General features: G+C 43.0%; 1 protein-coding gene across 5 annotated transcripts in view; it reads right to left on the bottom strand.

The window, feature by feature from the left end:
- The window catches only part of LOC122542348 (NACHT, LRR and PYD domains-containing protein 3-like), a 152,095-nt gene that overhangs the window by 66,781 nt on the left and 59,289 nt on the right, over nt 1-26,025 (bottom strand). For all 5 annotated transcript variants that reach the window (XR_006309782.2, XM_043680034.2, XM_043680031.2 and 2 more), the window contains 2 exons: nt 22,827-22,913; nt 19,223-19,309 (listed from right to left, as the gene is read on the bottom strand). Coding sequence is in view for 4 of the 5 variants with exons in the window: in XM_043680034.2 (XP_043535969.2) it covers nt 19,223-19,309; nt 22,827-22,913 (174 nt within the window). In the remaining variant the exon portion in view is untranslated. The remainder of the gene's footprint in view (nt 1-19,222; nt 19,310-22,826; nt 22,914-26,025) is intronic.

Here is a 26,025-nt window from a genome sequence, read left to right as displayed (position 1 = left end):
AGAGACCTGCGTTCAATTCCAGCCTCAGACGACTGTTTGTGTGGAGTTTGCACATTCTCCCCATGGCTGCGTGGGTTTCCTTCGGGTGCTCCGGTTTCCTCCCACAGTTCAAAAATGTGCAGGTTAGGTGAATTGGCCGTGCTAAATTGCCCGTAGTGTTCAGTGAAGGGTAAATGTAGGGGAATGGGTCTGGATGGGTTGCTCTTCGGAGGTTCGGTGTGGACTTGTTGGGCCAAAGAACCTGTTTCCACACTGTAAATAATCTAATCTAATCTAATCTCCCTGTGTCTGCGTGGGTTTCCTCCCACAATCCAAAGATGTGCAGGCCAGGTGAATTGGCCATGCTAAATTGCCTGAAGTTCTAGGTGCATTAGTCAGGACTAAATGAGGGTCGGGGAATGAGTCTGGATGGGCTGCTCTTCGGAGGGTCGGTATGGATTTGTTGGGCCAAAGGGCCTGTTTCCATACTGTAATCAAAAAAAAGGACTAGATTTGTGACACCAGGAGTTTGTGTCCACACTGAGCCCAGTACTTCGAGTGCACACTTAGACCAGGTACTCAAATCCACGTTGAGGCCAGGAGTTCAAGTCCACATTGAGGCCAGGACTTCACGTCCATGCTGAGGCCGAGAGTTCAAGACCACACTAAGTCAGAAGTTGAAATGGTCTAGCAAGCCATTCAGTTGTACCAATCACTACAGAGTCTAAATAAATGAATCTGGACTGATCAATTGGCATCGATCTAGGCACCAGAAATGACAACAGCAGAAACAGCCCTGCCAATCCTGCAAAGCCCTTCTCACGAACCTCTGGGGGTTAGTGCCAAAATTGGGAGAGTTGTCTCACAGACTAGTCAAGCAACAGCCTGATATAGTCGTGCTCACAGTATCATACCTTACAGACAATGTCCCAGACACCACCATCACCAACCCTGGATATGTTCTGTCTCAGCAGCAGGACAGACCCAGCGGAGGTGGCAGTGCAGTGGTACACAGTTGGGAAGGAGTTATCTTAGGAAACCTCAACATTGACACTAGACCCCATGAAGTCTCATGGCTTCAGTTTAAACATAGGCAAAGAAACCTCCTGCTGATTACCTTGTACATTCGTCCCTCAGCTGATGAGTCAGTGCTCCTCCATGTTGAACAACACTTGGAGGAAGCACTGAGGATGGAAAGGACACAAAATGTACTCTGGGTGGGGGATTTCAATGTTCACCACCAAGAGTGGCTTGGCAGCAGTACTACTGATCGAGCTGGTCGGATCCTAAAGGACACAGATGCTAGACTGGGTCTGTAGCAGATGGTAAGGGAACCAACAAGACGGAAAAACATACTTAACCCCATCCTTACTAATCTGCCAGCTGTAGATGCATCTGTCCATGACAGTATTGGTAAGAGTGACCACCGCACTGTCCTTGCGGAGACAAGTCCTGCCTTCAGTTTGAGAATAACCTCCATCGTGTTGTGTGGCACTTTCACTATGCTAAATGGAACAGACTTCGATCAAACCTAGCAACGTAACACTAGGCATCCATGACGTGCTGTGGGCCATCAACAACAGCAGAACTGTACTCCAGCACAACCTTATGCTGGATATGCCCTGGCATATCCCCCAGTCAACCATTACCATAAAGCCAGGGAATCAGCCTGGTTCAATGGAAAGCACAGAAGGGCATGCCAGAAGCAGCATCTGGCAGACCTAAAAATGAAGTGTCATCCTGGTGAAGCCACCAAACAGGACTCCTTGCATGTCAGACAGCATCAGCAGCAAGAAATAAAGCTAAATGATCCCACAGATCTAAGCTCTGCAGTTCTGTCACATCAAATCGCTAATGGTGTGGACGATTAAACAATTCACTGGGGGAGGAGGCTCCACAAATATCCCCATCTTCAATTTGGAAGAGGCCAGCACATCAGTGCAAAAAATAAGGCTGAAGCTTTCGTAGCAATTTTCAGCCAGAAGTGCTGAGTGGATGATCCATCTCAGCCTCCTCCAGTGGTTGCCAGCATCACAGATGCCAGTCTTCAGCCAATTCGATTCACTCCAAGAAATGGTTGGAGACACTGGATATTGTAAAGGGCTTGTCAATATTCCAGCAATAGTACAGAAGACCTGTGCTCCGGAACTTGCCGCTCCCCAAGCCAACCTGTTCCAGTACAGTTACACACTGACAACTATCTGACAATGTGGAAAATTGCTCAAATATACCCTGTACACAAAAAGCAGGACAAATCCAACTGAGCCAATTATGGCCCCAACAGTCTATTCTCAATCATCAGCAAAGTGTTGGAAAGCATCAACAGTGCTATCAAGCAGCACCAGCTCAGCAATAACTTGCTCAGTGACACCCTGTTTGGGTTCTGCCAAGGCCACTCAGCAAATGACCTTATTAAAGTCTTGGTTCAAACATGGACAACAGAACTGAATTCCAAAGGTGAGGTGAGAGTGACAGCCCTTCACAACAAGGCTGCATTCGATGGAGAAGTTGGACCAAATGGTCTGTTTCTGTGCTGTAGATCTCTGTGACTTTATGACTGTATGATAGAGTATGTCATCAAGAAGCCCTAACCAAACTGGAATCAATGGATATCAAGTGGCAAACTCTCCAGGGTTTGGAGTCATACCTGACACATAGGAAGATGGTCATGGCTGTTGGAGGTCAGTCATCTCAACCCCAGGATATCTCTGTAGCAGTTCCTCAGGGGAGTGTGCTTGACCTAATCAACGACCTTCCCTCCATCCTAAAGTCAGAACTGAGGATATTCACCAATGATTGCATGACGTTCACGATTCCTCATATACTGAAGCAGTCCATGTTCAAATGCAACAAGATCTGGACAATATCCAGGCTTGGCCTCAAGTGGCAAGTAACATTCATGCCATACAAATGCCAGGCTATGACCATCACCAATAAGAGGCAATCTAACAACTGTCCCCTGACATTCAATAGTGTTACTATCACTGAATCCCCCACTATCAACATCCTGGGGGTTATCGTTGACAAGAAACTCAACTAGACTCACCATATAAACACAGTGGCTCCAAGAGCAGGTCAGAGGCTAGGAATACTGTGGCAAGTAATTCAACTCCTGACTCCTCAAAGCCTGTTCACCATCTACTAGGCACAAGTCAGGAACATGATAGAATGACTCCCTTCTTGCCTGAATGAGTGCATCCCTTACAACATTCAAGAAGCTTGACACCATCAGGACAAAACAATCCACTTGTTTGGAACAACATCCATAAGCATTCACTCCCTCCACCACCAATGCTCAGTAGCAGCAGAGTGTACTATCTACAAGATGCAGTGCAGAAATTCAGCAAAGATCCTCAGACAGAACCTTCTAAATACGCATCCACTTCCATCTAGAAGGGCAAGGGCAGCACATCTATAGAAACACCATCACCTTCAATTTCCCCTCCAAGTCACTCACCATCCTTGGAAATATATTGCTATTTCTTCGCTGTTGCTGTGTCAAAATCCTGGATATCCTCCCATAGTGGCATTATGGGTCAACCCACAGCATACGGACTGCAGCAGTTCAAGGTGGCAGCTCACCCCACCTTCTCATGGACAACTAGGGATGGGCAATAAATGCTGGCCTAGCCAGTGACACCCACATCCCATAAAGTGAATACAAAAAATTACTTTCTGCTGTTTGCAGTCATACTGACCATAATCCTGTTTGGTGGCTTTACCAACTTGACACCTCATCTTCAAGTCTGCCTGTGCTGCTCCTGGCATGCCCTCCTGCACTCTCCATTGAACCAGGGTTGATCCCCTGGCTTGATGGTAATGGTTGAATGGGGGATATGCAGGGCCATGAGGTTACAGATTGTGCTGGAGTATAATGCTGCTGCTGTTGACTACCCATGGATACCCAGCCTTGAGTTGCTAGATCTGGTCAAAGTCTGTCACATTTAGCATGGTGATATTGCCACATAATACAATGGAGTTCTGGCTGTTAAATGTCAATCATTTCAGTTCCAGGCAATTACTGCAGGAATTTCCCAGGCTGGTGTTCTATAACCATCTTCAATTGTTTCATCAATGATGCATATCATACCAACACAGGAACAGGCCCTTTGGGCCATAAGATCAATATTGAAATTCTTTGAGGATGTAACTCAGAGTTGGTCACAGGAGCCAGTGGGTGTGTTTTATTTGGAGTTTCAGAAGGCTTTTGACAAGGTTTCACATAAGAGATCAATATGAAAAATTAAAGTTCATAGAATCGGGGTTGTGTATTAAAATGGTTAGAAAATTGGTTAGCAGACAAAATAAAGATTAGGGGAGTCTAGAACCATAGAATTTTACAGAACAGAATGATGCCGTTCAGCCCATCATGTTTGTACAAGCTCCCAAAAGAGGTACTCAGCTCGTCTCATTCTCCAGCTCTATCTCTGTACCCGTCTCATACATATCCAGCTCTCTTTTGAAACCTCCGTTGGAATTGGAATTCACCCCCACCACTCTCCCAGGCAGCTCATACCAAATCCTAACATCTCTTTGGGTAAAGAAGTTTCTCCTCAGCTCAGTTCCAGCTCTGTTGCTGACAATCCTGGATTGACATACCACCTAGTGGAGACAGAACACCCTTCTTTACTCATAATTGTCCATAATTGTGAACACCTCGATAAGGTCACCTTGTAATTTTAACCCTCAATAAGGTCACCTTTTAACCTGTTCTGAGGAAGGGTCACTCGACCGTAATGTTGGCTTGATTTCTCTCCACAAATGCTGCCAGATCTGCTGAGCTTTTCCAGCAATTTCTGTTTTGTTTCACCTTTTAATTTTCTCCACTCATCTATCCCTGTATGTAAAATCCCTCATTCCTAGAATCCTTCGAGTAAATCTTTTTCACACTCTCCAGGGTTTTAACATCTTGTCATGAATAAGATACCCAAAAGATGCCAAATGTGGTTTGATCAATCCTTTGTAGAAGTATAGCATGACTTCCTTGTTTTCATGATCTTTGCCTCCATTTATAAACGTAAGGATTCTCTAAGGCTTCTTAACAATTGTTTCAACTTGCCTGACCAGTCATTCTTATAAGGGCCAATCCTTTTAAAACTGTGATGAACAGAAATAGCTTCACCCGCAGAGTGGTGAGCTGTGGAATTCACTAATGCAGAAAGTGGTTGATGCCAAAACATAATGTGTTTTCAAGAGGAGGAATCATAGAATCCCGATAGTGTGGAAGCAGGCCATTCAAGCCACTGATTTCACACCAACTCTCCAAAGAGCATCCCATGCAGACCCTCTAAAACCCCACTCCAATCCCTGCAACTCCGCATTCCCCATGGCTATCCCACCTAGCTTGCACATCCCTGATCACTCTGGGCAATTTAGCATGGCCACTCCACCTACCTTGCACATCTTTGGACTGAGAGGAAACCAGAGCACTTGGAGAAAATGCCTACAGACACAGGGAGACTTTACAAACCCCCACAGACATGGGGAGAATGTGCAAACTCCACATAGACAGTCACCCAAGGGTGGAATCAAACTTGCATCTCTGTCATTGGATGTGGAAAGGCTATTGTCATAGGGGATGCAATTGTAAGGGCAGTAGATAGGCGGTTCGGTGGTCGAAAATGAAACTCCAGAATGGTATGTTGCCTCCCAAGTGCACGGGTCAGGGATGTCCCAGATCGGCTGCAGAAGATTCTAAAGGGGGAGGGTGAATAGCCAGCTGTCATAGTGCATTTAGGCACGAATGAAATAGGTAATAAACAGGATGAGGTCCCACAAGCAGAGTTAGGGAGTTAGGAGCCAAGTTAAAAAGTAAAATGTCAGATAGCAATCTCAGGATGGCTACCAGTGCCACGTGCTAGTCAGAGTAGAAATGAAAGAATAGGCAGGATGAATACTTGGCTTCAGAGATGGTGCAGGAGGGACGGGTTCAGATTTTTGGGACATTGGGACCAGTTCTAGGGACGTGGAGCTATTACAAATTGGACAGTCTACACCTGGGCTGGACTGGAACCAATGTACTTGGAGGTGCTTTTGCTCACACTTGTTGGGAGAGTTTAAATTAATGCGGCAGGGGGATGGGAACCAAATGAGGAGGTTAGTGGACTAGAAGGAGGTAGTAACTAAAGCCTGTAAGGAACCAGATCATGAAGTCAGCGTGACTAAAGGGAAGAGTAGGCAGGGAGCAGATGATGAACACAAAGGGACTGGTGGTCTGAGTTGCATTTGTTTTAGTACCTGGCAATATGGTGTTCTTGCTATTACTGAGACTTGGTTGAGGGAAGGGCATGATTGGTAACTAAATATCCCAGGATATCAATGCTTCAGATGAGATAGAGAGGAAGGTAAAAGGGGTGGAGGAGTTGCATTACCAATCAGAGGATATCGTAGCTGTGCTGAAGGAGGGCATTATGGAGGACTCGAGAAGTGAGGCAATATGGGCAGATCTCAAAATAGGAAGGGTGCGGTAGCAATGTTGGGGCTGTACTACAGCCTCCCACCCCCCCCCCCCCCCCAACAGCGAGCTGAGATACAGACACAAATATGTAAACAGATTATGGAAAGATATGAGACAACAGGGTGGTGGTGATGGGAGATTTTGATTTTCCCAACATTGACTGGAATTCATTTAGTGTTAGAGGTCTGGATGGAGCAGAATTTGTAAGGACCATTCAGGAGGGTTTTTCAGACCAGTATGTAAATAATCTAACTCGGGAAGGGACCATACTGGAGCTGGTGTGGGGCATGAGCTCAGCCAGGTGGTTGAAATTTCAGTACGGGATTACTTTGGGAATAGTGATCACAATTCTGTAGTGATTTGGAGATGCCGGTGTTGGACGGGGGTGTACAAAGATAAAAATCATACAACAGCAGGTTATAATCAAACAGGTTAATTTGGAAGCACTAGCTTTCAGAGCACTGCTCCTTCATCAAGTGGTTGTGGAGTATAAGATCGTAAGGCACAGAATTTATAGCAAAAGCTTACAGTGTGATGTGATTGAAATTATATATTTAAAAAGACCTGGATTGTTAGTTAAGTCTCTCATCTTTTAGAATGACCATGTTGGTATAAGTTCTTTCATATGTAAATCGCAAAACTGTTTTAAAAGTTACATTGTCAAGTGAACTTTAACAATTGCTGTCATGTTGGTCCAGATGATGCATTTAAGGTGTGAGCTTCCCTGTGTGAAACTGTCTGTGACACAATGGTCAGACTGATTCTAATCTAAAAAACAGATTTACAGAATCTTATATGGATTCATGCAGTGTTTGAGCAAAGTAAAATGTAATTCTGCAAGTAAAAATTCACCCCACAAACATATATGTGTATGTGTCTGTGGTGGGGGGGGGGGGGGTTTGTTCAGATGAGGAGGAATGTGACGGGCATCTGGAAGAACTTAAGGATGCCCTCATAAGAACGGGGTACGATGCTCAACTCATCGACTGCCAGTTCCGATGTGCCACAGTGAGAAACCGTAATGACCTTCTCAGGACACAGACCCGTGCTGCAACTGACAGGGTACCCTTCGTTGTCTAGTTCTTCCCAGGAGCAAAACACTACGCCATGTTCTTCGCAGCCTGCAACACATTATCAATGAGGATGAGCACTTCAAGACCTTCCCCACACCTCCACTTATCGCCTTTAAACAACCACCAAACCTCAAACAGATCATTGTTTGTAGCAAACTGCTCAGCTTTCAGGACAACACCATGCAACCCTGTCACAGTAGATGCTGCAAGACGTGTCAGAGTGTCGACACGGATACCATCATTACACATGGGGACACCACCCACCATGTATGTGGCAGGTACTCATGCAACTCAGCCAACATTGTCTATCTCATACACTGCAGGCAAGGATGCCCTGAGGCTTGGTACATTGTTGAAACCGAGCAGAGGCTATGGCAACAGATGAATGGACACCACACAACAATCAATAGACAGGGGTGTTCCCTCCCAGTTGGAGAACACTTCAACAGTCCAGAACATTCTATCTCGGACCTTCGGGTGACAGTCCTCCAAGGCAGACTTCGGGATAGGCAACAATGAAAAGTGGCTGAGCAGAGGTTGATAGCCAAGTTTGGTACGCATGGAGATGGCATCAAGTGGGACCTTGGGTTCATGTCATACTACAGGTGACCCCATTGCACCGCACCACACACACACACACACACACACACACACACACCCCCATCCCCCCCAAAATTCCCCCACACATATACACATATAAGCTTCTGGGGTGAAATTTGTATTTGCTGAATGACATTTTACTTCGCTCAAAAACTGCATGAATTCATGTAAGAACCTGTAAATCCATTTTTTGGATTAGAATCAGTCTGACCATTGTGGCACAGACAGTCTCACACTGGGCAGTTCCCACCTTAAATGCATCATCTGGACCAACACGACACCAATTATTAAAGTTTACTTGAGAATGCAACTTTTAAAACAGTTTTGCGATTTACATATGAAAGAACATGGTCATTCTAAAAGATGAGAGACTTAACAAACAATCCAGGTCTTTTTAAATATATAATTTCAATTGCATCACACTGTAAGCTTTTGCTATAAATTCTGTGCCTTACAATCTTATACTCCACAACTACCTGATGAAGGAGCAGCGCTCTGAAAGCTAGTGCTTCCAAATAAACCTGTTGGACTATAACCTGATGTTGTATGATTTTTAACAATTCTGTACGTTTTAGAATATGCATGGACAAAGACAAGAGTGATCATAAAGGAAGAGTGCTAAATCAGGGGAAGGCAAACATACCAAGAATTTGGCAGAACCTAGAGAATGTAGATTGGGAGCAGCTGTTTGAAGGTAAATTCACATTTGATGTGTGGGACATTATTAAAGAGAGGTTGATTAGAGTGTAGGACAGACATGTCCCTGTGAAAATGAGGGATAGAAATGGCAAGATTAGAAAACCATGGATGACAGGTGAAATTGTGAGACTAGTTAAGAGGAAAAAGGAAGCAGACATACGATCTAAGCGATTGAAGACAGACAAAGCTTTGGAAGAATATCTGGAATGTAGGACCAATTGGAAATGAGGAATTAAGAGGGCTAAAAGGGATCATGAAATATCTTTAGCAAACAGGGTTAAGGAAAATCCCAAAGCCTTTTATTTATGTATAAGGAGCTAGAGAGTAACTAGAGAAAGGGTTGACCCGCTCAAGGACAAAGGAAGAAAGTTATGCATGGAGTCAGAGAAAGCGGGTGAGATTCTTAACAAGTACTTTACATCGGTATTCAGCAAGGCAAGGGACATGATGGATGTTGAGGTTAAGGGTAGATGGTTTGATTACTCGAAATCAAGTCGGCATAAGGAGGGCGTAAGTGTTGGGTATTCTAAAAGGCATTAAGGTGGGATCTATCCGAGGTTCTAGATTAGAGTGGTGCTGGAAAAGCACAGCAGGTCAGGCAGCATCGGAGGAGCAGGAAAGTCGACATTTCGGGCAAAAGCCCATCAGGAATAGAGCCAGGTTACTGAGTGAAGTGAGAGAGGAAACAGCTGGGGCCTTAACAGATATCTTTGCAACATTCTTGAACATAGGTGAGGTCTTGGAGGACTGGAGAATTGCTAATGTTGTCCTTTTGTTTAAGAAGGATAATTATAGACCAGTAAGCCTGATGTCAGTGGTAGGGAAGCTGCTGGAGAAGATACTGAGGGATAGGATCTATTCCCATTATAAGTGTTAGGCAACATGGTTTTGTGCAAGGAAGGTCATGTCTTTCCAACTTAATAGAATTCTTTGAGGAAGTGACAAAGTTGATTGATGATGGATTTCAGTAAGGCATTTGACAAGGTTCCCCATGATAGGCTGATGGAGAAATTGAAGTCACATGGGGTCCGGGGTGTACTAGCTAGATAGATCGAGCTGAAAATGTGTTCCTGGAAAAGCGCAGCAGGTCAGGCAGCATCCAAGGAGCAGGAGAATCGACGTTTCGGGCATGAGCCCTTCAGATAGATAGAGAACTGGCTGGCATCAGGAGACAGTAGTAGTGGAAGGGAGTTTCTCAAAATGGAGAACTGTGACCAATGGTGTACCACGGGGATCCATGCTGGGACCACTGTTGATTATGATTTGGTGCAAGGTATAGATGGTCTGATTAGCAAGTTTGCAGATGACACTAAGATTGGTGGAGTAGCAGATAGTGAAGAGGACTGTCAGAGAATGCAGTAGAATATAGATAGATTGAAGAGTTGGACACATGGAGTTCAATCCGGGCAAATGCGAGGTGATTCATTTTGGAAGATCCAATTCAAGTGCGAACTATATGGTAAATAGAAAAGCCCTGGGGAAAATTGATGTACAGAGCGATCTGGATGTGCAGGTCCATTGTACCCTGAAGGTGGCAATGCAGTTCAATAGAGTGGTCAAGAAGGCATACAGCATGCTTGCCTTCATTGGGCAGGGTATTGGACAAGAGTTGACAGGTCATGTTACAGATGTATAATACTTTGGCTTGGCCATATTTGGAATACCGTATACAGTTCTGGTCGCCAAATTACCAAAAGGACGTGGATGCTTTGGAGAGGGTGCACAGAAGGTTCACCAGGATGTTGCTGGGTATGGAGGGCACTAGGTATGAAAAGAGGTTGAGTAGATTAGGATTATTTTCATTAGAAATACAGAGGTTAATGGGGACCTGCTTGAGGTCTACAAAATCATGAGAGGTATACACAGAGTGGATAGCAAGAAGCTTTTTCCCAGAGTGGGGGACTCAATTACTAGGGATCATGAGTTTACGGTGAGAGGGGAAATGTTTAAGGGAGATATGCATGGAAAGTTCTTTATGGTGGTGTGTGCCTGGAACGCATTGCCAGTGAAGGTGGTAGAGGCGGACATGATAGCATCATTTAACATGTGTCTATACAGATAGATGAATGGGCAGGGAGCAGGGGTATATTGATCCTTAGAAAATAGGTGACAGGTTTAGATAGAGGGCGGCACGGTGGCACAGTGGTTAGCACTGCTGCCTCACAGCGCCAGAGACCCGGGTTCAATTCCCGCCTCAGGCGACTGACTGTGTGGAGTTTGCACGTTCTCCCCGTGTCTGCGTGGGTTTCCTCCGGGTGCTCCGGTTTCCTCCCACAGTCCAAAGATGTGCAGGTCAGGTGAATTGGCCAAGCTAAATTGCCCTTAGTGTTAGGTTAGGGGTATGGGTGGGTTGCGCTTCGGCAGGGCCGTGTGGACTTGTTGGGCCGAAGGGCCTGTTTCCACACTGTAAGTAATCTAATCTAAGTAATCTAATCTAATCTAATCTGGATTGACGCAGGCTTTAACGGCTGAAGGGTCTGTTCCTGTGCTGTAATTTTCTTTGTTCTTTAGCCAATTTCTCTCTCTACAGCTGAGTGCTCTTAGCTCCAGCAGATGGCAGTTAGCTCTGGGGTCAAGAGTGTGGTGCTGGAAAAGCACAGCAGGTTAGGCAGCATCCAAGGAGCAGGAAAATTGACGTTTCGGGCAAAATCCCTTCATCAGGATTTTCACACTCTTGACTCTAATCTCTAGCATCTGCAGTCCTCACTTTCGCTTAGTTAGATCTGGGGCTGTCCCCAATTGCCCCTTTCTTTTATACCCTTGGTGACATATCTATTTCTTACAATAAGGTTGTTCCTATGCTGTCAAAACCATCACATTTAAAGTTAATAGGTTTTTGGTATCTAAGTGCTTGGTTTAAATTGATTGGCTAAATTCAAAACCTGTTGTCTTGGTAAAACCGCTGCTTGGCCTACTAACTATGGCCTTTTGATACAAATGTTTGAATTCAGATACTCTCTGTTCAAGCTGCTGTCCGCAGACATCTGTTATTTTCAAAATTCTCTAAGCACAAACAAAATCTTTTAATGAGACCACACAAGGCTTTCCCCCTAACATTTTACGAAGACCAAGTTCTAACTTCTGTCTCCCAACCTGCAATTACTCTACCCAACTTCACAATAATACAACATATGGTGAACATAACCGATGAGCTATGGTACGAATAGCATTGTGGGAATATAATGTTCTCACATCATGTTGCTAATATGCGGAGGACTGGATGCTTAACACTCATTGATTTGAAATGTTCAAAAAAAAAGGAATCAAGTTAGGTGGGATATCAGTACTGGCTAAGTCGGACCATGTACTGTTGGAAGAAGATGCAAAAGCAGAATCTGGGTTATATTCCAAGTCAATTCTGACTCTGTACATAACACTGGTTCTGTAGAAAGGTTATATCAGATTTACTATATTTTTTCTCCATAAATGTTGCCAGACCTGCTGAGTTTCTCCAGCATTTTCTGTTCTTTCTTCAGATTTCCAGCATCACAGTATTTTGTTTTTCCACAAAGGCAGAATCCACTTGGTACAGATGAGAAGAAAGGAATGTTCACACTACTGGGGAGGTACGTCTCAAAGAGAGAAACAATCTGCAGGGATGTATGTGAACTATAGACGAGTGATGTTAGGATAATGACCAGCTAGTTCCCTTCTGCTACCCATGATACTTGTCATTTGAGAGTTATTTCCTGATTTTCATCCACTTCAATTTTGCTACTGCCCGTAATGCCACACTCAATCTTGACATAGCCTTGGCATCAATAATAGTCATGGTCTGCTCTGGCATTCAACTTGTTTGTCCATTTTTGAATCAAGCTGTCATAAATTTGACAGTGAAATGGTCCTGTGGAACTCAGGCTGAACATTGGTAAGCAGGCTATCTTTTTTTAAAATTCATTCACGGGATGAGGGTACCATTGGCTGGGCCAATATTTATTGATCCTCCCTAATTGTCCAGAGACATCTGTTAACTGAACTTGTCCTCTAATTTTTCCATGACCTTCCCAATTAATTGTGTCCAGGCATTCCAGTCAACAGTGAAGACTTTCCGTGCATTGACACCGATCCAGTTCTTGATTGCAGACATTATTGCATTGTAGATGTGGGCAAAAACATACTGGTGGCCCTTCCAGGCTGATGACCTTCGATATTCAAAGCACTGTTTCTGCCAGGACATGCCAAATATTCATCTGAGATGGCAAATGTGGAAGCTATACAGTCATTTTTCTTGGTTAGCATAACATGTCATGCTTTATTGCTATAAAGAAGGGCACTGAGACCACAAGTCTAATAGACAGCTTTGTATTAGCTGGTTTGCATCAGTTAGTTTTCTTCTAGTCCATATTCCCAACTTGGCAGTCCTGGTTTGAATATCAGAAGTAAAGTATCTCAGGAATAAAGGTAGTTGGTAATCATTGATCCATAGTCTATGAGGGTGTCAATGACTCACCTTTGGCGTTTCTTTGCATTCTTGCATGGGGCGGAGCATCAATGGTTTTGGCAATCTGTCTCTAACTATCCTTGATTGGGAGGTTTCCTAAACCTTTGCCAATTGTGCTGCAGTTAACTGTAATCTGGAGTCACATGTAGGCCAGAGCAGGTGGCTCTGATTTCTTTCGTAAAGTGCACGATTGAATCAGATGGACTTGCAACAGTATTCAATGATAATTTCATGGTTGCTAATTCCAAGATTGGCTTTCAATTCCAGATTCTATTCAGTGAAATTAAATTCCACCAGTTAGTCGGATAGGATTAGAATCCATGCCCCAGAGCATTAGCCCGAGTTGTCTGATTAATACAAGAGTGAACTATGCCACCAACCCCCAGATGTGAACCTGTTAATATTGATGAAATGCTCATTTTCTACGTCCTGACCCATAGCTTTAGCATTCCTGATGCTGATTATTAGCTCAAACTCACCACAGGCCTAAAAGCTCTAATCTCTAAGCTGCTGCAATTGAACGTCAGAAGGTAATATCATCTCTGTTAACAGGAAACAAGTTACAGATTAGCAGGTTAGACGATTAAGTCTTAGAGATCAGTCTTTCTGAGATAATAATTTGCTGCTCTAATTTACAGCTCTAATGTAAAAATAAAAGGTGCTCCATTTGAATCTCCATAGTGTGTGAAAGCAACTTGGAAGAGAATAGACCAAAGAGGTTACTGCTAAAACACAGCCTTGCTTTACCCAACTGCTGAGCTTGACAGTTTTGATCTTGCTCTGTTATAACTGACAGAACTGTGCATATTTTCATGGATTATGAGGTTATATAATGCAGGATAAATAAGGTGGAACTAGTGGATGTAATTTACTTAGGATCATGGAAATACTAAATGGCCACAGCACAGAAGGTCTATTAAGCCCATGTCATCTCTTTGCAAGACCACTAAAAATCTCTCCTTTCCTTTCCTTAGAGCCCTGCAATGTTTTTCCTTTATGTGCTTTGGTCTTTTTGCATTTATTTGCACCAACTTCCATGTTAACTCCCGCTGTGCAAAATGGATTTGATTCACGACACATCAAGATGCACTAACTGTGGATAAAAGAAGTACATCAGCAGCAGTAAGATTGTATTGAACTACAATCGGTTTTCTCAGCATATCCCTCACTTTAACATTAACGCCAAGAGAATGAACCCTCATTCAATGAACAGTGCTGGAGGGCAAGTCAGGAGCATCAATACGCATACCTAAAAATGAGGTGTCAGAGGACGACTTGTGGCTCAATAATGGAAGCAGAGAATATTAGAGAAATCTAAGTGATCCCACAACCAGCAGATTAGATTAAAGTTCTGATATTTTGACAGATCCAGCTGAAAATAGTGGTGGACAATCAAACAACTACCCGGAACAGAAGGTGCCATAAATATCGTCAGCCTCAATTATGGGTGAGTCCAGTTCATCAGTGCAAAAGACAAGGCTGTATCTTCAGCTAGAAGTGCCAAGTGAGATGATCCATCTCAACCTCCTGCTGAGGACCCACATCACACGGCAGTCTTCAGCCACTTCAATTCACTCCACGTGTTATCAAGAAACAGTTGAGCACACTACATATTGCAAAGGCTAAGGGCCTTGACAGCATTCCAGCAATAGTAGTGAAGAAATGTACTCCACAACTAGCCATGCTCCTTGCCAAGTCATTAAGCTGTTCCAGTACATCTACTGCACAGGGACATTGCAAGAAAAAAATACTCAGGTACATTTTTTTCCACAAACAGAAGAACATCCCCGCACCCCCCTTCCACCCAACTAATTCCATCCCATTGGGGTGACCTCTTAATAATTGGTAATGGGATAGAAGGTGTTGTCATCTGTGCTATCAAATAGCATTTGTTCAACAATAGCTCTGCTTTACCTCCACAGATATTGCAAGACCTGCTAAATTTCTACAGCAATTTCTGTTTCTGTGTTAAATACACTCAATTTGGTGGTATGTTAATTATATACATATCAGACTATGTTTAGAATTACAATCAATTCATCCAGATTTATTTAATCAATAAAGAATAACCAGCTTATTAAAAATAAAGCTTACTCAAACAAACATGTATAGGTTATTAACATTAAAAGATTTAGACAATGCAGGATTAGTTATAATTTATGTTCTAATATCTCAAACTTAACATGAGGCAAACAGAACATACAATGGTCTAACACACCACAGAATCTATCAAAGAACAATTATAATTGAGACAGACTCCACGGATTGCTCAGCAACAAGCCCCCCCCCCTCCCTCCCGCCCCGCCCAACCCCCCACCTCATTTGTTCATGGGAATGTGGGTCACCAAATCTCACTAAAACTTCACAAGGGATTCCAATTGTTCACTTTTGACTAACTGGCCTTGAAACTGCCTTGAACCACTCTTTCACAGACTACCCCAATAACTGTTAATGTTAAAGAACAAAGAACAAAGTAAATTTACAGCCCAGGAACAGTCCCTTCAGCCCTCGAAGCCTGAGCCAATCCAAATCCACTGTCTAGATCTGTCGCCCAATTCCTAAGCGTCTGTATCGCTCCACTGCCCACCTACTCATGCATCTGTCTAGACGCATCTTAAATGAATCTACCGTGCCTGCCTCTACTACCTCTGCTGGCAACGCATTCCAGGCACCTACTACCCTCTGTGTAAAGTACTTTGCCGCGTGAAACCCCTTAAACTTTTCACTTCTCACCTTGAAAGTGTGACCTCTCGTTATTGAATCCTTCACTGTGGGAAAAAGCTTATCTCTATCCACTCTGTCTATACCCTTCATGATTTTGTAGACCTCAATCAGGTCTCCCCTTCAATCTCCTTTTTTCTAATGAAAACAATCCTAACCTACTCAACCTCTCTTCATAGCTAGCACCTTCCATACCAGGCAACATTTTCGTAAACCTTCTCTGCACCCTCTCCAAAGTGTCCACATCCTTTTGGTAATGTGGCGCCCAGAACTGTACACAATATTCTAAATGCAACCGAACCAATGTCTTGTACAATGTTAACATGACCTGTCAGCTCTTATAATCAATACCCCGTCCAATGAAGGCAAGCATACTATATGCCTTCTTGACCACTCTATCCACCTGTGCAGCGACCTTCAGGGTACAATGGACCTGAACTCCCAGATCTCTCTGCTCATTAACTTTTCCCACGGCTCTTCTGTTTACTGTATAATTTGCTCTAGAATTAGACTTCCCAAAATGCATCACCTCACGTTTGCCTGGATTGAACTCCATCTACCACTTCTCCACCCAACTCTCCAGTCTATCTATGTCCTCCTGTATTCTCTGACAGTCCCTTATGCTTTCTGCTACTCCACCAATCTTCGTGTCATCTGCAAACTTGCTGATCATACCAACAGTGCTCTCTTCCAGATCATTTATGTATATCACAAACAACAGTGGATCCAGCACAGACTCCTGTGGAACACCACTGGTCACCTTTCTCCATTTCGAGAAACTCCCTTCAACTGCTACTCTCTGTCTCCTATTGCTCAACCAGTTCTTTATCCACCTCGCTAGAACACCCTGCACACCATGTGACTTCACTTTCTCCATTAGTTTACCATGAGGAACCTTATCAAACACCTTACTAAAGTCCGTGTATATGCCCTTCCTTCATCTATCAACTTGGTCACTTCCTCGAAGAACTCTATTAAGTTGGTAAGGCACGATTTCCCCCATACAAAACCATGTTGCCTAACATGTTGACAAGCCCATTCTTTTTCAAATATAAGTAGACTTTATCCCTCAGTACCTTCTCCAGCAACTTTCCCACCACTGACGTCAGGCGCACTGGTCTGTAGTTACCCGGATATCCCTCCTACCCTTCTTGTACAGGGGGACAACATGACCAACCCTCTAGTACTCTGGCACCTCACCTGTGTTTAAGGACAATACAAAGATTTTTTGTGAGGTCCCCAGTTATTTCCTCTCTCGCCTCCTTCAGGAACCTGGGATAGATCCCATCTGGTCCTGGGGATTTGTCCACCTTAATAACATCCAGCCTGCCCAACACATCTTCCCTACTTATGTCAATGTGATTCAGAGTAGTCAAACTTCGAACTCTAATCTCAACATTCATCATATCCCTCTCCTTAGTGAATACTGATGCAAAGTAATCATTCAGAATCTCACCCATTTTCTCAGGTTTGACACACAGCCTTCTTATTTATCCTTTAGCAGACCAATCCTTTCTCTAGTTACCCTTGCTTTCAACGGGATATGCCTATCCTGCACTATCTTTCACCTATCTTTGAAAGCCTCCCACATACCAAATGTGGACCTCCCTTCAAATAGCTGTGTCTAATCCATATTTCCGAGCTCCTGCCTAATTTTGATATAATTGGCCTTGGCCCAGTTTAGTACTCTTCCCTTAGGATCACTCTCATCTTTGTCTATCAGTATTCTAAAACCTACAGAATTGTGGTCACTGTTACCAAAGAAATCTCCCACCACAACTTCTACCACCTGGCCTGGCTTATTCCCCAACACCAGGTCCAATATGCCCCTTCCCTCATCAGACTATTGACAAACTGCTCCAGAAAACTCTCCTGGACACTTCTTACAAATTCTGTCCCATCCAGACCTCTGACACTAAGTGTATCCCAGTGAATGTTAGGAAAATTAAAATCTCCCATCACCGCCTGTTGTCTCTACATCTTTCCATAATCTGTTTATCCATCTGTTCCTCTACTTCATGCTCACTGTTGGGGGGCCTGTAATACAGCCCCAACAATGTAACTGCAACCTTATTTCTCAGCTCCACCCATAATGCCTCACTACTCAAGCCCTCCATCATGTCCTCCTTTAGCACAGCTGTGATATCATCCCTGACCAGTAATGCAACTCCTACCCTGATTTTACTTCCCTCCCTGTCCTGTCTGAAGTGTTTATATCCTGGAACATTTAGTTGCAAATCATGCCCTTCCTTCAACCAAGTCTGTGTGATTGCAATAACGTCATGCTCCCAGGCACCAATCTAAATCCTAAGTTCATCTGCCTTCCCCCTATACTCCTTGCATTAAAGTATATGCATTTCAGGCCACCAGTTTTTTTTGCAATCATCTGCTCTCTGCTTATTCTTCCCCTTATTAATCCTAACTTCATGATTCATACATTTATATGTTCTGGCATTCCACCTTCCTTTCCTGAGTCTACACTCCTCTGGATTCTGGAAACTGCTCTCATAAGCATGGCTCCAGCTGATGGCTAGTTCCATCAAGCCAGTACTGGCCCTGGCAGAATTGCAATCTGGCTCAGCTATTCTGATATGAGGGACTATCTTGAGGTGAGGTTGAGTCGGCTCATGTGCTCATTGGTTTAGAAGAATGAAAGGTAATCTTATTGAAACATACAAGGTTCTTAGGGGGACTTGATAGGCCAGATGAGGAGAGTTTGCTTCCCCTTGTGGCAGAATCTAGGACGAGAGGGGGATAATCCCAGAATGAGGGTTCACCCACTAAAGACAGATGTGCGGGGTTTTTTTTTCTCTAAAGGTAGTGAATCTATGGAATTCTGTACCACACTGTAGAGATAAATCATTAAGTATATTCAAGGCTAAGATAGCCAGATTTTTAATCAGTAAGAGAATTAAGGGTTGCAGAGAACTTGGTACAATGTGTGAGATGGTTATTAGGATAAGTCAGTAAAGGAGTTCAGGATTATGAGATAGCCACGATCTCATTTAACGCAGAGCAGACTTGACAGGCTGAATACCTTATTTTTGCTGCTAAACTATTAAAGTTAAACATTCCTTTCTGATTGGAGAAATACAATAATCCAATTGTTTGTTTTCAGTTTGCATTAGGATAACTGTTCTCTTACCTTTTCTCGTATTGCATCACCACTCTGGCCCAAACTCTTAATCAGTCTTTTCTCCCCATGAATGCTCAATGATGCACATGAATTCATTTATTTTCTGTTTCACTGACCTTAATGACTGCAATCTGCAACAAGAATTCTTCATGGCTACACACAGTTGTTTCATTGCCACATCACTGATTTCGGTATTTTCCAGCCTAAAAAATTGAAAACATTCTGATCAAATCTAATTCTCAGGCAGATCCTTCACGTAGAATTAAATCCAACTCAAAGGTGTTCGATCAGGTGTCATGCAAAGTACTTTTAAACAGTATTAAAGCTGTGTGTTTCAAGGTGTGGAAATCAGCATGAATAAGAAATTAGCTAAGGGACAACTAGCGAGTTTTATTTTGTTTGTTCATAGGCTGTGGGCATCACTGGCAACATTTATCACCCATCCTGAGTTGCTGTGGAATTGAGTTATTTGGTTAAAAAAAGAAAATCAAAGAACAGCAGATGCTGGAAATCATAAACAAAATTGTTTGGAAAAGTCAGCAGCTCTGGCAGCATCTGTGGTCCAGGAATGCCTCTTCAGAAATGAGTTTGTGAATGGTTTGAATCTGGAGTCACAAGTAAGGATAGCAAATTTCCTTCCCCAAAAGGGTATTAGTGAAACACTGGGGTTTTTACAACTATGATTGAATGGTCATCATTAAGCCAGCTTTAATTCCAGAGGTTTACTGAATTCAAATTTCGCTAGCTGCCAGAGTGGGAGCTGAATCCATGACCCCCTGGACATCACGATGACTAGTCCAGTGACATTACTACTAATTCACCATACCCTTTGGATTTATAAACTGAACAAAATTAAGTTCAAGACATTTGGGCAATTTACATTCAGTAATTGGGCAGTAAGCATCTTTTATCAGAAATACTGCTCATGAAACCATAGGTTTGTCATTAAAACCTATTTGTTTCATAATGTTCATTTCTCCCAATCAGGCCTATGTAAGACTCCAGATTCATGTCAGTGAAGCAGTGGCATTTTAACCACCCTCTGAAGTGATTCACCAAACCATTCAGCAGTAACAAAACTGCTGCAATCCACAGGGCAGCATAGTGACTCAGTGATTAGCACTGCTGCCTCACAGTATCGGGTTTGATTCCAAACTTGGGTGACTGTCTGTGTGGCATTTGTACATTCTCCCCGTGTCTGCATGGGTTTTCTCCAGATGTTCTGGTTTCCTGTCAAAGTCGAAAGTGTGGTGCTGGAAAAGCACAGCAGGTCAGGCAGCATCCGAGAAGCAGGAGAATCAATGTTTCGGGCATAAGCCCTTCATCAGGAATGAGGATATTTCCTCTCAAAGTCCAAAGATGCGCAGGTTAGGCGGATTGGCTCTGATAAATTGCCCATAGTGAATGGAGATGTGCAGGCGAGGTGGATTAGCCATGGGAATTGTAGGGTTATAATGTAAGGATGTGAGTCTGGTTGGGATGCACTCTTAGGGGATGATGCAGTCTTGATGGCCAAATGGCCTGTTTCCACACTGTTGGGATTTTATGATTTACCACACAGACTGAAATTGTTCAAGTTGGCAGCTCAGCTCCCCTCCTTATCAGGAACAAGTAGGGGTGAGAGCATGGATGCTCAGTGGCTAGCACTGATGCCTCAGCACCAGGGACCCAGGTTTGATTCCAGCTTCGGGCAACTGTCTGTGTGAAGTTTGCATATTCGCCCCATGGCTGTGCGGGTTTCCTACGGGTGCTGCAATGATGTGCAGGTTAGGGTGGATTGGCCATGCTAAATTGCCCATAGTGTTCAGGGATGTGTAGGTTAGGTGCATTAGTCAGGGGTAAATGTAGAGTAATGGGCTCGAGTGGGATACTCTTCGGAGGGTCAGTGTGGACTTGTTGGGCCAAAGGGATTCTGTGATAAATGTCAGCTTTTCCAGCTATAGTCACACCTTCAAATGGACTAAATAAGTAAACCCAAAGCCTAGGGCAATATAATGACAGTGACTTCAGGAGGACATAAGCAAGCAAGTAAACAAGCCATATAGAAGATCAAATTTAATGCAGAGAAAACATCTAACAAATCATTGTGACCTGTACTAAACAAGCCGCCACAATGCTAACCCTGCCAACAAAACCAATATTAAGTACTTTTCAAACAAACCAATGGTTGCAGCAAAATTATGGTTGGGAATATAAACAGAGGTTCCTTTAAATGTGACTCTTTAATCCAACATTTTTGATATTTTAATGTCCAAGTTCCTTACATCCAGAATTCCAAATCTATGGCTCGTACAACCAGGTCTTGCATATTACATAGAACAATACAGCACAGAACAGGCCCTTTGGCCCACGATGTTGTGCCGAACATTTGTCCTAGCTTAAGCACCTATCCATGTACCTATGCAATTGCCGCTTAAAGGTCGCCAATGATTCTGACGACGATATTGTATGATCCTTTATGATGAGAGGTCATGTACTGAGGATTCCTTTCACCTGATTATGTTCCAACAAGTCTAGTACCAAATGTATGAGAACTATTATTTGATGGGTATTGATTGGAATCACCATGTAACTGATATGAAACTCATGGTAACCACTGCCTGACCAAACAGAGCTTGATTTCCCACTTAGCAATTACAGTCAGAGTTATAGGACAGATCAGCACCGAAATAGATGCTTTGTTCCAACTTATTCATGCCGACCATATATCCTAAATTTATCTAGTTTCATTTGTAGAACTCATATGTAGATACAAGATTATTACGGGCCTCATTGTGTACAAGATTCCTCTCCAGTAATTTCTGCTCAAGGTTCAGGCTTGCCAAAACGTGCCTTACTGTACTAGTTTCTAAGGCATTGTCTTACTCCTATTGTAACACCTGTTTATAAAATCTTACTTAATTCCCACTACAACACCTCACATTTGAATCGATTCCAAATTGAATTCCTGGTCATTTGAGTTTGGGAAGAAGTCAGGCAGGTTCAATCAGACTCATCAAGCATTTAGCGCTGAAATGTACCTGCACCCACAATAGTGTTAATATCTGACTAGGTTGAAATCCTGGGGCTTATGCCCGAAACGTCGATTCTCCTGTTCCCTGGATGCTGCCTGACCTGCTGCGCTTTTCCAGCAACACATTTCCAGCTCTTAATATCTGACTACATTGTCAAGATATTCAATGGGAGCTTCTAGTCATTGCATTGTACCCATTTAATTCCAGACACATTTTTGGACAGCTTCATTCTCAGGTCAGGTGCTACTATTTGTTCAAGTAGTTGGAACTTTACTAACACTCCAACCTGAAATCTGCTCAGGTTTGTCTAGTTTAAAATACATTGATGTATGATCAAGAATGAGTCTTGCAATTTCAAATTGTTCCTTGTCTTTTTAAACTTAGCCAAGTGGAATTTGTTGTTATTGTTCAGTTGGGTACATTCATTTTGTATTTTCTACAATACATTATTCTAATCCTGGGATTGAATCTCTACATGCCTAGTTGTCCTGCCATCATTCCTCTGCCCTTCAGAATTGTCATATAAATTCCAACAGATGACACTCCGTCCCTGTAAAATTACAGTGATCTGAACCCAAAATCACTTAAAGGTAGGGAACTGACTTTGATATGATGGAATGTGCACTGTGATGTACAGTTATGAAAAGAGAACCAGAGTGCCACCACTGTATCATCTCACAAGGTTAAAAGACTGTCATTCTCTTACCAAAGTTCCTGAACTTGACTTTTGGATAGAATCAGGAGAGCTCCGAGAAAGTTCATCAGATGCTTTGTTATGTCTTTATTAACTAACCTAATGTTGCAAGAAATGAAAATTAAATATTAATGTATTTTTATCAAAGTTAAAACCCAAAGTCATAAAATAACAATTGCATTAAAATAGCCATTGAATTTGCATCCTTTGAAATAACGTATTATGCTTCAAATATCTTACAGCATTAATAAGTATGCTAATTTCAATTTCAACTGGATTGTTGTTCCCTTAAAATTAAAGAGAAACTTTTAAGCTTTAGTACAGCATTTGAAGAATCACTGCATTCAAAACATTACGCTGAGGGGTGACCTTATAGAAGTTTATAAAATCATGAGGGACATGGATAGGGTAAATAGACACCTTGGGGTGGGGGGAGTCCAAAATTAAAAGGCATAGGTCTAAAGTGAGAAGGAAAAGCTTTAAAAGGGACCTAAGGGCCAACGTTTTCACACAGAGGGTGGTGCTTGTATGTAATGAGCTGGCAGAGGAGGAGGTGGAGGCTGGTACAATTACAGCATTTAAAAGGCATCTGGATGGGTATATGAATAGGAAGGATTTAGAGGGAAATGGGCCATGTGCTGGCAAATGGGACTAGATTGGGTTAGGATATATGGTCAGCATGGACAAGTCGGACCGAAGGGTCTGTTTCCTTGCTGTTCATCTCTATGACTCTTTGACTCTCCAGACGCTGCCAGACCTGTTCAGTTTCTCCAAAAAAATTAAGTTTTTCTTGAAGGCTTTCATTTGTTTTATCTGTAATATTGTGCTTACTTGGATTATCCTCATATAATTATGTTTGCATTTGCAAGGGGTAGTGGAGGGCATTGCAGTCATATTTGGGACCACATCCATAAATGTTAAAACTTTAAGGAATGAGGACATGTTAAAAGTGCAAGAAGGATAAATCTCTTTTTCTTCACTACAAGCCTGTAGTGATTGTAATGAGGTTAGCCAGTGAACTTCAGAATAGGAGAGTGGCACAGTGGCTCAGTGAGTAGCACTGTTGCCTCACAGCACCAGGAACCTGGGTCCCATTCCAGCCTCGGATGGCTGTCTGAATGGAGCTTGCTCTCATGTCTGCGTGGGTTTTCTCCCACAGTCCAAAAATGTGCAGGGTAGGTGGATTTGCTATGCTAAGTTGCCCTTACTGTCTAGGGATGTGTTGATTAGGTGGATGAGTCATGGGAAGTGCAGTGTCATGTGGATAGGATAAGATGGTGAGTCTGAGTGGGATGCTCTTCAGGGAGTTGGTGTGGACTTGCTGGACTAAATAGCCTGTTTCCATACAATAGAGGGTCAATGGTTCAATATGAGTGCCCTAATTGGGGCTGTTAATCTGGTGCAATCAGGGAACCCAGAAATAAACAGGAGTATCAGAGGTTCTGGTCACTCAGAGCTGGCTCTGAGAGAGCAGGATCAGTGTCAGGGACTTTACGTGTGTAAATAAAGGGTGACTTGGTGAAGGAATACCAGCCTCGGTGGAGTTATTTCAGGCAATGAGAGAAAAGCACGTCCCTGAAGACATTTGTTCGCAATGGTCTTCTTTGAGTTGTAGTAAGCATTTCTGGCATCATGCCGTTCTTTTTGGGAAGCTTGACTCATTCAAGCCTGTTGAAAACAGGGCCCAGTATGTGGAAAGAATGCATTTTTTTGTGCAAATGACATTGGGGTAGATGAAAATCAACTTGTAATTCTCCCAACAGCTTGTGGACCTGTAGTTTTATTTGGTCATTAGGAACTCTCCCCGAGGCATCTTTCAAGTGTTGGCAGATTTAGTTAAGGAACATTACAGTTACAAGCCTCCTCTAATTCTGATACACTGTCAGTTTTACTCAGCTATTCTAGAACCAGATGAAACCATTTCAGGATTTTTGACCAAGTTAAGACAACAGGCATGTGACTTTGGTATAACTCCTAATGAGATGTTGAGAGACTATTTGGTATGTGAGATTAATGCTGTTACCATGTAAAAGTACCTAATAGGTGCGGCCAGTTTGGACTTCAAACAGGCAGTATTAACTGGCTTTATCATTGGAAAATGCAGAATGTGGAGCATATGAATTTCAGGCTATCCCGATGGAAGTGAACACCCTTGGCAGTCTGACTGAGCTTGGGGAACACCACTTAAGTGAAGGACATCTCCTAAACAGAGGGACTCTCAATCAGCCCACAGCAAAACCCCAAAACAAAGCCAAGCCTCATCCAAATGGTAAAAGTTTCTTCAAGATCAGACGAGCAGGCCATTGTAATTGATGCCAGAATTTGGACTTAAGAAAGCAAGAGTCCCACAAGAACTAAATTGAGTAAGAGAACTCATAGGCTTGTATCTAGAAGAGTGCACACCTTGGTAAGTCTATATTGTTTGGAACAGTTAAATTGCTTAGCAGCATCTGAATCAGAATCAATAAAAATAAATGTCTGGTTAAACAGTCACCCAGATCTAATGGAGGTCAATATGACGCGGCTGTATCAGTGATCGCAGAAGTCTTTAACAAAATTTGCTCTGCACTCCAGCCATCAAGTTTGCACAAGATCTCAATTAGACTGTAATCTTACACTGGGGAACCTGTGCAGATTAAGGGTACAACTTCCATTCTGGTCTCTTATGAGAAGCAGATGGTGCAGTTACCACTAATTGGTGTAAAAGGGTTGGACCCAAACAGAATAGGGCAAAATCAGCTGAGGACAATTCACATAATGGCTTAACATTCTTTCAATTAGAAAATGATTGCATGAGTAACGTCCTTATTAAATACCCAGAGGTTTTTCAGAAAGGTCTAGGGACTACTAAAGCAGATCAGGCCACCTTGCATGTTGACCAGGAAGCAATTCTACAATTCTTCAAAGCCTGACCAGTGCCATTTGCCTTATGGGCAAAAGCAGAGGTAGAAATCAGAAGGCTGGAAAGTGAAGGAATCATCAAACCAACACAGTTTGAAGAATGGGCAGCACTAGTCATAACCCTGATTGTGAAGCCAATGGGTCAATTTGCCTTTTATACAAATTGTAAACTACTTTTCACAACTAGATAACTACTCAATGCCTTGCATGGAGGACTTATATACAAAGCTGGCAGGGGGGCTGTCCAGCTTGCATTGAGCTGCCTCCCATTGGCAGACACACCAGCAGTGATACCGCCACTGGAAGAGTC

Source organism: Chiloscyllium plagiosum, unplaced genomic scaffold (assembly GCF_037043375.1).
Source record: "Chiloscyllium plagiosum isolate Xiang-an unplaced genomic scaffold, Cpla_swu_hap1 HiC_scaffold_33, whole genome shotgun sequence".
Classification (NCBI taxonomy): Eukaryota; Metazoa; Chordata; class Chondrichthyes; order Orectolobiformes; family Hemiscylliidae; genus Chiloscyllium; species Chiloscyllium plagiosum.
The sequence above is the reverse complement of the archived record's forward strand: the minus strand, read 5'-3'. Positions and strand labels throughout refer to the sequence as shown.